Source organism: Anguilla rostrata, chromosome 4 (assembly GCF_018555375.3).
Source record: "Anguilla rostrata isolate EN2019 chromosome 4, ASM1855537v3, whole genome shotgun sequence".
Classification (NCBI taxonomy): Eukaryota; Metazoa; Chordata; class Actinopteri; order Anguilliformes; family Anguillidae; genus Anguilla; species Anguilla rostrata.
Window position 1 is genome coordinate 67003694 of NC_057936.1, and position 12268 is coordinate 67015961.

At 50.3% G+C, this 12268-nt stretch overlaps 1 protein-coding gene across 1 annotated transcript in view; it reads right to left on the minus strand.

Annotated features, from left to right (window-relative positions):
- palld (palladin, cytoskeletal associated protein) overlaps positions 1-12268 on the minus strand; it is a 50114-nt gene that overhangs the window by 26260 nt on the left and 11586 nt on the right. The window contains 6 exon segments of the mRNA XM_064333938.1: positions 6997-7032; positions 7761-8094; positions 8706-8825; positions 10707-10730; positions 11068-11209; positions 11901-11969. Coding sequence (XP_064190008.1) covers positions 6997-7032; positions 7761-8094; positions 8706-8825; positions 10707-10730; positions 11068-11209; positions 11901-11969 — 725 coding nt within the window.

Below are 12268 nucleotides of genomic sequence, written 5' to 3' on the forward strand. Positions count from 1 at the left end.
CTTGTGTTTCCATATAATGTGTCTCAGTCTAACATTCCCAAACACACACGCACACACACACACACGCACGCACAACCACATGCACACACCCACGCATGCACACACACACACCCACACATCCACGCACACACACACACACACGCGCACACGCGCACACACACGCGCGCACACACACGCACACACATGCGCACACACACACGCGCACACACACACACACACACACACACACGCGCACACACACACACACGCACACGCACACACACGCACGCACACACACACACACACACACAGAGCGTGAGTGTGGGGAATCTGCGGATGGTGGAATTTGTGCAGATGCATTCCTGTGGGGATTTGAATGTGAGCAGGATTAGTACTGGGACAGTGAGCTCAGCCCAGCAGGACAGAAACAGAGAGAAAGAGCTTACAGAAAAACTTACTTTCTCTCTCTGTCTCTGTTTGTCTGTCCATCTTTCTTTTTCTCTCTCTCTCCCCATCTTTCTGACTCATTTTTTTTCTCATATTTTCTCTCTCTCTCTCCCCCTCATCTCCCTGACTCTCTCCATCTCTCTGTCTCTCTCATCTCTCTCTCTCTCATTCCAGAGGAAACCACAGAGAAGCAGTAAAATGCAGACTCCACATAATGTCTGAGGAGATCCTTAATGGCATTCTCACACAGGAAAATCAGCCCCCAGAAACACACACACACTCTGACTCTCTCTCTCCCACACACACACACACAATGACTCTCTCTTTCTCACACACACTCACACACACACACACACTGACTCTCTCTCTCCCACACACACACACACACACACAAATGACTCTCTCTCTCTCTCACACACACACACACATACACACATACAAACTGATTCTCTCTCACACAAACTCACACACACTCACACACACACTAACTCTCTCACTCTCTCTCTCACACACATACACACACACATAGCAGCAGCACATCAACTCCAAGAAACTCACCACAGCAGTGAATTGAACAAACTTCTCTTCCAATCCAACAGACTGTATAAGCTCAGAGAATCTAGGTCCTTCGCTGTCTCTCTCAGAGATAAAGCAGCAGCAGTAGCAGCAGCAGGAGCAGCAGTACCTGTAGCAGTGTGACTGTGTCCCAGGCAGCAGCAGTAGGCTCAGTGCGGTACCTGTACCGGCTCAGGGGCTTTGGTAAGAGCTGTGTCCCGGGCAGGTAGGGGCTGTATTTATGGCAGGCAGGCTGTCTGAGAGACAGACTCTGGCCCCGTGACTCACAGCAGTCTGGGCTATAGCTCTGCGCTCAGTCTCCCCGCCTCCCTTTCACAATAAAAGCCCTGCAGCACAGTCTGTGTCTGTGTGCTCTCACTAACCATGCCAGCTCACTCCGCCATGGGGAGCGGGGGGGGGGGAGAGGGAAAGCAAGAAAGGGAAACAGAGATGGAGGGAGCGACAGAAAGACCCAGGGCAGAGAGTTTTTTCTGAAGAGTAAGGGAGATGGTGAGAGAGCAAGGCAGAAGAAAAAAGAAGCAGGGGAGAGGGACAGACAGAAAGAAGGAGATATAGCAGACGGTCACAGTCCCCGAGGGCGACAGTCGCTGTGGAAATGAGGTTCAGAGGTGTGTATGTCTCGCCTCTGTCTGGCTCCAAGCTCATGGATGTGGGGTCCCCTGCACCCCCATGCTTCCCCTCTGCAGCTCACCCGGCTGCGTCACATTTCTGACCTCACTGCAACAGAGCTGAAACACTTCCTGCTTAATCTTTCGGTGAGGCGTTAAACGGGGGGTCAGCCCGGGGTCGGCTGGCAGATAAACTGAGTCAGAGAGGTTGTAAGGCCTTACTGGAAACAGAACACACCTCCTCCCTCTGGAGCACCAATCGGCTGCACTTCAACCAGGAGCTGATTGGCTGCCACCTCATCACAGATCACTGCAGTGCAACCTGAGGAAGTTTCAGCTGCTTCTCTCAGGTGTTTGCCCTAAACACCCCCCCCCCCCCAAACCTTGCTTCACACTGGACACATCAGCTCCACTGCATAGAGTCTGTCCCCATGGCCTTAAAGTACACACACACACACGCACACAGCAACACACACTCTCTCACACACACACATACACACACACACAGCAACACACACTCTCACACACACACATACACACACACACACGCACATAGACACACACACACACATTCGTGAGTCAAGCATTTTCCCATGTTCACAGATTATTTGGATTAGAAGATAAATTAACTTATACTTTCTGTAATGGTTGCACACTTCTAAGTGAACTCTCTTATGATTTTAACATTTTAAGTGTACTCTCTGTTATAATCGCATCCCTTTAAGTTCACAATCTGTAATGATTGTAACACTATGTACTCTTTGTATGACTGTAACCCTTTAATGTGCTTTCTGTAAAGCCTGAACTGACTTATTAAAACTGGGTTCAAACTCCAGCCGGACGTGAGAAAGAAAAAGTGGTTGGAGATGTCACTGGCAGGTAAGAGAAACAGAATGATCAGCTTAAAGGTTAAATTCAATCCTTCTATTTCAAACTGAAGGAAAAGCTGTGTTTAACTTGGGAACAGCTAAATGAGTTCTCTACCTTTTCTATAGAACTATTTCAGTCTATCCCCATCCCCCAGCCCTTTTCTCTCTCTGTCTCTCTTCCTCTGTCACATAGGCAGACCTGCTTGTATTCTGAAGTCCCATTTTCTCTCCCTCACTCGCTCTCTCTCTCCCTCTCTCCTCTCTCTCCCTTATTTGGAAGCTGGCTCTGTTCTCCCTTCAGGACTGGCCTTCATGAGGTCACTCAAACCCCACCCCTGGTTCCTCTCACCCAATCCCCCACCTCCCTCTGGCTGTTCCTGGCCAATCCTGCTCCTCCAAAGCCCTTGTAAGGCCTGCCTGCCCTTATGTGGGTATTAGGGTCAGTGAGTTCTGTTTCTGCTCTGTTTCAAAAGGACTTTAACACGCTGCCTGTGCTGCCTATGAGCCTCTATACCTCACTGCAGGCTTCTCCACTGAACTGAGATCAGTGAGGGAAACTCCTCTGTGCTGTTTATATTATCGATGGCACACTGTCACAGGTCTGAGATCAGTGAGGGAAACTCCTCTGTGCTGTTTATATTATCGATGGCACACTGTCACAGGTCTGAGATCAGTGAGGGAAACTCCTCTGTGCTGTTTATATTATCGATGGCACACTGTCACAGGTCTGAGATCAGTGAGGGAAACTCCTCTGTGCTGTTTAAATTATCGATGGCACACTGTCACAGGTCTGAGATCAGTGAGGGAAACACCTCTGTGCTGTTTATATTATCGATGGCACACTGTCACAGGTCTGAGATCAGTGAGGGAAACTCCTCTGCATTAGTCCTCTGGTCACAGGTAAACTGTGTCTGCGCTCCAGAGCCCTGAACACACCCCGTCAGCACACAGCGCCTCTGTGTGTGCGGCTCACTAATACAGCACTGCTGCTTTTACAGGACACACCTCATAAATGGGCTGCTTGTGCAGCAGTCCCAGCTTGAGTCACACACACACACACACACACACACACACACACACACACACACACACACACACACACACACACACACCCACAGCACCACACACACGCCACCCCCCCGCGACACACGCGCACACACACACACACACACACACACACACACACACACACAGCTTGAGGCAGGACGCTTCTGCGTCTCTGAGCTTCCAAACACCTCCAGCACAGGAATGCCCCGTTACTGCCATCCCACTTCCAGCTTCCTGTCTCACCTTCCAACTTCCAGTCTCACCTTCCAGCTTCCTGTCTCACCTTCCAACTTCCTGTCTCACCTTCCAACTTTCTGTCTAAAATATGAAAACAGGCAGGCCTGGTTCCTGGGGTGGGGGTGGGGGGTTTGAGACAGACTCGGTTCCTGGGTGTGGCGACTGTTCCTGGGTGGGAGTGGGGTTGGGTTGAGACAGACTCGGTTCCTAGAAGACTGCGTGGCGGGTGGGGGTGGCAGGTCCTTTGAGACAGACTCGGTTCCTGTGGGAGACAACTGGTTCTGGGTGGGGGGGGGTTTGAGACAGACTCGGTTCCTGGGGTGGGGTGGGGTTTGGACAGACGGGTTTGTAGACAGACTCGGTTCCTGGGGTGGGGTGGGGGGTTGAGACAGACTCGGTCCTGGGGTGGGGGTGGGGGGGTTTGAGACAGACTCGGTCTCGGGGGGGTTGGGAGGGTGGGGGGGGGTTTGGGGACAGTTGAACACTCGGTTCCTGGGGTGGGGGTGGGGGGTTTGAGACAGACTCGGTTCCTGGGGTGGGGGGGGGTTTGAGACAGACCGGTTTGGGTGGGGTGAGACAGACTCGGTTCCTGGGGTGGGGGTGGGGGGGTTTGAGACAGACTCGGTTCCTGGGGTGGGGGTGGGGGGGTTTGAGACAGACTCGGTTCCTGGGGTGGGGGTGGGGGGGTTCGAGACAGACTCGGGTCCTGGGGTGGGGGTGGGGTTTGAGACAGACTCGGTTCTGGGGTGGGGTGGGGGGTTTGAGACAGACTCGGTCTGGGGGGTGGGGGTTGAGACAGACTCGTCTGGTGGGTGGGGTTCGAGACAGACTCGGTTCCCAGAATGAGACCCTGTGACAGAGATTCCCGGAGTCACACAGTGGAGGGTCCTGACCTCACAGCCCAAGCAGGGAAAATATCACACATTCAGCCACCTCTGGCTTCTGACCTATGACCACAGGAAGTTTAATGTGGAGCTGTGAGGAGAAGCCCCTTCACTTATTTGAAAATGAAACCCAGGGTAAGCCTTCATTGTGCCCATCTCCCAATGAGTTATTGGCATGTGGCAGAGCTCCAAATGAAAATATCAGTAATATAAGACACACACACACACAGCTACTCAGACAAGCAGAGTGATACAACCAGCAGTGCAGGAGGTGTGACAGCACACTCCATCACACGCCCATCAGACCAGCTGTCAGCTCATGACCACATTTCCTGCAGGGATTCTGACACACTCATGGCCCAGTAACCATGGTGAATATGCCACGCCCCCCAGTGCCCAGTCCTCCCATGGGGACTCGATGAGTCAGTCAGCAGGACAGGCACGGTCAGGTGAACCAGACGCCTAACAGGTGGGAGCAGTAAGACTCAAACCCATTGGCCCATACTGGCATAGTGCTGGCTAAACAATGCGCTCTGAATGCACAGGAATGATGTCATTATTCTGCAGAGCCAGCTGCAGCTCAGTCCACAGTCAGGAAGTCCCGCCCACAGTGACTGACTAACCACACTGGGGATGAATGAGCACATGTCAGGAGTCCATGACCTTTCAACCTTTATTCATTTAAATGATATCACAGTGACATTACACAGGCAACAACAGGGGCACACACACACACATAAATACATACCCTCTCTCTCTCTCTCTCTCTCTCACACACACACACACACACGCACACACCCTCTCTCTCATACACATGCATGCACACACCACACATACATGCACATGCACATACACAAACACACAAAGCTGACAGGGTTGCCATAGTGACCTGGTATCCCCAGTCCCCAGGGAGATCACCTGCAGGTGCACCCCTGAGACTGAGCAGCGAGCTGGGGGAGGGGCTAATCTGGGATCAGTGGCTACAGTGGGCATTTAGACTCAGGATTAAAGAGATCAGCATGAAAGCAGCTAAACTCACTTAACCCTTAGTGAAGCAGACACCTTTCATTAACTGTGTGACTGGATAACTACGGGACTTGGGGTTCAGAAGTCAAAGGTGAAAACCTTCTCTCCTGATGAAACTCCAGCTGGCTCTCAGTCTTATAAAAGAATAGAATAAGCAGCAGAGGTGTTTATATGGTGCTGTGCACGAGCAGGGCAGCCCTGCTGTCCACAGGCTCACGGCTCTACCTGCCAGGGAGCTCCTCTGTTATATAACGTGCATATTTCAGACCCAGGTGTACTGAGTAAAGAGCCAATGAGCACCAGCTCACATAAGAGTGAGCGGTGGGAGAGAGCAGGTATGTGTGTGCGAGGTGTGTTGTGAAACAGCCATTAAACTCTACTCTTGTGTGGATAATTATCACCATGCACAGAGTCTCTGCTTCAGACTCCACTCTAATCACAGCTTTTACCACAATCATGGGATTCAAAGGAATATCCCATAATATGCTGCTCAATCCAAACCACAGACAAGACTGAGCCCTCTGTCTCTCTCTCTCTCTGACACACACTCTCTCACACACACACACACACACACACACAGATACAGAGACACACAATCAGTACAGGAACTGAAGTTGTAGGTAAATAAGTGGAGTGTGCTGGTGATCCTGCTGATAAGCTTAGAGGTCGAAGGTCAAGTGAGATGTAGGTGTATAGGCCTCAGGGAAGGTGCTTCTGTGTGTGAGTGTGGGTGTGTGTGAGATGTGTGTGAGTGTGTGTGTGTGTGTGTGTGTGTGTGTGAATGTGTGCGTGTGTGTGAGAGATGTGTGTGAGTGTGTGTGTGTGAGAGATGTGTGCGAGTGTGTGTGTGTGTGTGAGATGTGTGTGAGTGTGTGTGTGTGTCAGTGTGTGTGTGTGTGTGTGTGAAGATTGATTGTGTGTAGGAGTGTGTGTGTGGTGTGTGAGATGTGTGTGAGTGTGTGTGTGTGTGTGTGTGTGTGTCTGCGTGTCTGTGTGAGATGTGTGTGAGTGTGTGTGTGTGTGTGAGAGAGATGTGTGTGAGTGTGTGTGTGTGTGTGAGAGATGTGTGTGAGTGTGTGTGTGTGAGAGATGTGTGTGTGTGTGTGTGTGTGTGTGTGTGTGTGAGATGTGTGTGCGTGTGTGTGTGTGTGTGTAAATCTAGTGCTCCTGCATAGGGCATATTTTTGGGCACAGTCTTGCACATCGGGGAAAAACCATCCGGGAAGCAAACACACTCACAGAAGCACAGGCCGGGAAAATAAACCCACAATGCACCATTCCTGTCCAAGCTCTTAAAACATTTCATTCAGCCGTATTTGTTACCTGTCATTGACCGTTTTCTCAGTTATGTCATCAGATCTGCAACAGTAAGGGGACAAACGCGATCACAGCGTTGAGAGCTGACTGAGAGAGCACTGCTGCTCCGAACCCTCTCTCATCATTATCATCACTGAGCATCATTAACATCATCACTGTGCATCATCACCATCATCACTGAGCATCATCACTGAGCACCATCACCATTATCACTGTGCATCATCACTGAGCACCATCACCATCATCACTGAGCATCATCACCATTAGCACTGAGCATCATCACTGAGCATCATCACCATCATCACTGAGCATCATCACTGAGCACCATCACCATTATCACTGAGCATCATCACCATTAGCACTGAGCATCATCACTGAGCATCATCACCATCATCACTGAGCATCATCACTGAGCATCATCACCATCATCACTGAGCATCATCACTGAGCACCATCACCATTATCACTGTGCATCATCACCATCATCACTGAGCATCATCACTGAGCACCATCACCATTATCACTGTGCATCATCACTGAGCACCATCACCATCATCACTGAGCATCATCACCATCATCACTGAGCATCATCACCATCATCACTGAGCATCATCACTGAGCATCATCACCATTATCACTGAGCATCATCACTGAGCACCATCACCATCATCACTGAGCATTATCACTGAGCATGCTCTCGGGGCGGGGCCAGGGCTCGGGGGTGCAGGCACTAGGACCAGGCTCAGCGGTAGTGTGGAGGCGTCACTCACAGTTTGGGCTTGGGTTTGGTGGGCAGTGGTGGGCCACTCCTCGTGGGGGAAGGCGGGGACAGGGGTGGAGACTCCCCAGCGGGTGGTGGGGGGGGTGAGGGATCCTGGGGTGGGGGGCTGGCGGCCGGGCCATTGCTGCAGACCTCCAGGGCCTCGGGTTCGGTCTGGACGGGCGATGCTGGCACCACACTGGGCCAGATTTCCAGCTCATTGACATGGAAACGCTCTGTCTTGGGGGGCAACTCCAGCAGGCTGATCTCTGTTGGGGGAGGTGGGGGGGGGAAGGCCTGGGAGTCATCAAACAGCACCCCATTTCTGCTGAAGTCCTCATTCACTGATTAGAGAGAGAGAGACAGAGAGAGAGAGGGAGACAGAGGAAAAGAGATAGAGAGGGAGAGGGAGGGAGGGAGGGAGGGAGGGAGAGAGGGACACAGAAAAGAGGGGCAGAGAGATGTAAATCGTTTTGATTTGCAGTGAACTTAAAGAAGAGGGAAAAGGAGAGAAAAAGAAGAGAGATAAATAGAGATGGTAGAAAAACAGAAGACAGAGAACAGAGAAGGACAAGGGAGATCTAGAGTCTGGAACATTTTCCAAATGTAAGTGTCCTTATAAAATATGAAAAAATGAGATTTTTGTCTAGTGCTTTTTCTCTTGCTTGTCCTGGAAGCATTTGTGTTTGTATATTCAGCTCACCTGGGTGTGTGTTCAGCACACCTGAGTGTGTGTTAAGGTCACCTGAGTGTGTTTTCAGCACACCTGGTTGTGTGTTCAGCACACCTGAGTGTGTGTTCAGCTCACCTGAGTGTGTGTTCAGCTCACCTGAGTGTGTGTTCAGCTCACCTGAGTGTGTGTTCAGCTCACCTGAGTGTGTGTTCAGCTCACCTGAGTGTGTGTTCAGCTCACCTGAGTGTGTGTTCAGCTCACCTGAGTGTGTGTTCAGCACACCTGAGTGTATGTTCAGCTGGGCTGTGCTGGTGGCAGTCCCATAATGGTTGGTGGCTGTGCAGCTGAACAGACCGCCATCTTCTGGAAACGCCTCTGCGATCACCAGTGTGCAGATCTCCTCTGAGGACCAAACCATGAATTTTATAACAACGTCTTCGCAGTTAAATTTGGTTAATCTGTTGATTGAGTAACTAAGGGGGCAATTACTTTTTTCCATGGGTGATTTTGACAAATATTTTCATTAAATAAATGAAATAATTTAAAACTTTATAAATGTTTTGTGTTTACTCAGTTTCCCTTTGTCTAATATATATTTTGTCTGAGGATCTGAACCCATTCAGTGTGACAAATATGAAATAACAGAGTACACCAGGAAGATCAGGAAGGGGCAAATACTTTTTCACGGCACGGTATGTGTGTGTGGTGTATGAGTGAGTGTGTGTGTGGTGTACACGAGTGAGTGAGTGTGTGTGTGGTGTATACGAGTGAGTGAGTGTGTGTGTGGTGTATACGAGTGAGTGTGTGTGTGGTATACGAGTGAGTGAGTGTGTGTGTGGTGTATACGAGTGAGTGTGTGGTGTGTGGTATACGAGTAGTGAGTGTGTGTGTGGTGTATACGAGTGAGTGTTGTGTGTGGTTATACGAGTAAGTGAGTGTGTGTGTGGTGTATACGAGTGAGTGTGTGTGTGTGTGGTGTATACGAGTGAGTGGTGTGTGTGGTGTATACGAGTGAGTGTGTGTGTGTGTGGTGTGATACGAGTGAGTGGTGTGTGTGTGGTATACGAGTGAGGTGTGTGTGTGTGTATACGAGTGAGTGTGTGGTGTATACGAGTGAGTGTGTGTGTGTGGTGTAAAAGTGGTGTAGTGTGTGTGTGGTGTATATGAGTGAGTGTGTGTGTGTGTGGTGTATACGAGTGAGTGTGTGTGTGTGTGGTGTATACGAGTGAGTGTGTGTGTGTGTGGTGTATATGAGTGAGTGAGTGTGTGTGTGGTGTATACGAGTGAGTGAGTGTGTGTGTGTGTGTGGTGTATACGAGTGAGTGAGTTTGTGTGTGTGTGGTGTATACGAGTGAGTGTGTGTGTGTGTGTGGTGTATACGAGTGAGTGTGTGTGTGTGTGTGTATACTGAGGTGGTGTGTGTGTGGTGTATACGAGTGAGTGAGTGTGTGTGTGGTGTATACGAGTGAGTGTGTGTGTGTGGTGTATACGAGTGAGTGTGTGTGTGTGGTGTATACGAGTGAGTGTGTGTGTGGTGTATACGAGTGAGTGTGTGTGTGTGTGGTGTATACGAGTGAGTGTGTGTGTGTGTGGTGTATACGAGTGAGTGTGTGTGTGTGTGGTGTATACGAGTGAGTGTGTGTGTGTGTGGTGTATAGGAGTGAGTGAGTGTGTGGTGTATACGAGTGAGTCAGTGTGTGTGTGGTGTATACGAGTGAGTGTGTATGTGTGTGTGTGGTGTATACGAGTGAGTGTGTGTGTGTGTGGTGTATACGAGTGAGTGTGTGTGTGGTGTATACGAGTGAGTGTGTGTGTGGTGTATACGAGTGAGTGTGTGTGTGTGTGGTGTATACGAGTGAGTGTGTGTGTGGTGTATACGAGTGAGTGTGTGTGTGGTGTATACGAGTGAGTGTGTGTGTGTGTGGTGTATACGAGTGAGTGTGTGTGTGGTGTATACGAGTGAGTGAGTGTGTGTGTGGTGTATACGAGTGAGTGTGTGTGTGTGTGGTGTATACGAGTGAGTGTGTGTGTGGTGTATACGAGTGAGTGTGCATATTAGTGTCAGATTAGCAAACAGGGCAGTTTCTCACACCTGCCCCCCCCCCCGCCTCCCTGTCTTGCTGTGAGTACGGAAGCTGCATGAGGACACACAGAGCGCAGAGGTAATCTAAGGAGGCTTTCTCTGGGCTCAAACACACAGCTCACACATGCTGTCTCGGGGTGCAGAGAGTGGACTGCAGGCAGGTCTGATAGTGGTGCTGAGGTGTCACCACGGCAACTCACCTGGCTCAGCGGCTGACCGAGGCTCTGAGGGTCACATGACATGAAAGGGGAGGTGAGAAAGGGGAGGAGAGAAAGGGGAGGTGAGCCGATACAGGTTTGGACTCCACAGAGTCAGGGTTAATCCATCAGCTACACACCAGTACTGCAGCGGCCGATCCCTGACCTCATTAAACCTCACAGTCCTCACACACAATGACTGGACCTCTGCACATCTAACAGCCCAATAGACAATGTTTTCCTAACGTTATCTTATCGTTGCGGAGCCTGTTGTGTAACAGGCAGCCTAATTAACGTTGTCCTAACGTTGTCCTAACGCTGTCCTAACGTTCTCCTCCCGTCGCGGGTCTCTCGAGCGTCTCACTTTTCTGCAGGACGCGGAAGTCGGGCGAATCCTGGACCTCTTGGCCCTGTCGGTACCAGCGGACCCGCAGGGGGGGGCTGCCTCGAACCCGGCACTCCAGAACCACCACCTGGCCCTCCGAGGCCTGCACGTCGTGCAGGGGCTGCAGACAGCGTTAGAGAATAACGTTAACACTGCACACCTCCGCAGGGCTATCCCTACTGAAACATCACTGTCATGTATCCTGATTTTCCAGCACTTACGCTGTACTTGCATCTTTAGCTTGATGCTGTAGCGCTTTATCATATCTCTTGTAATCATGCCTCGCTTCTTGTTTATTGACTTGCCGTAACTTTACTGACTTCGCCTATGCTTACTGCGTGAACTACACTTGTAGTTCATGGCTATGGATAACTTAACGAGAAATGCATCTTATCTGACCAGTGTTCTGTAGTTCTTTCACCGACCTTTGGTATGCACTTACTGCACTTTGCTTTGGATAAAAGCGTCTGCCAGATAAAATGTAATGTAATGCAATGAGAAAAACACCCTGCCCTTCCATGAACTGAATCCCTGTGAAACACCGGGATGAAAGGAGGGGGTGTGGCCTCTGGCAGAACTGAATGAGTCACATGCACAGCAGTGTGAACCAGCCCCGTTCCTGGAGATCTACCTTCCTGCAGGTTTCATTTCAACCCCTTAATTTGGCACACATGACTATTTAGCAGCTCAACAAGACCTCTAGCTGTTGAATGAGGTGCGCTTTGTTAGGAATGGAGTGAAAACAAACAGGACGGTAGATCTCCAGGAACAGAGTAGGGTACCACTGATGTACAGTAAGAAGAGAAACGCACCTTAGTGAAGACAGGGGGCGCTATGTATGAGCCCTCTCCCCCCTGCAGAGAGGACATTGGACTCTGCACCTGCATGTGAGAGAGAGAGAGGGAAGAGAGGATCATCTCTGTATCAGAGCACAGAGAGGATCATCTCTGAAACAGAGCACAGAGAGGATCATCTCTGTATCAGAGCACAGAGAGGATCATCTCTGAAACAGAGCACAGAGAGGATCATCTCTGAAACAGAGCACAGAGAGGATCATCTCTGAAACAGAGCACAGAGAGGATCATCTCTGTATCAGAGCACAGAGAGGATCATCTCTGAAAGAAAGAGAGGATCATCTCTGAAGACACAGAGGTCACGACAGAGAAGGGATCATCTCTGA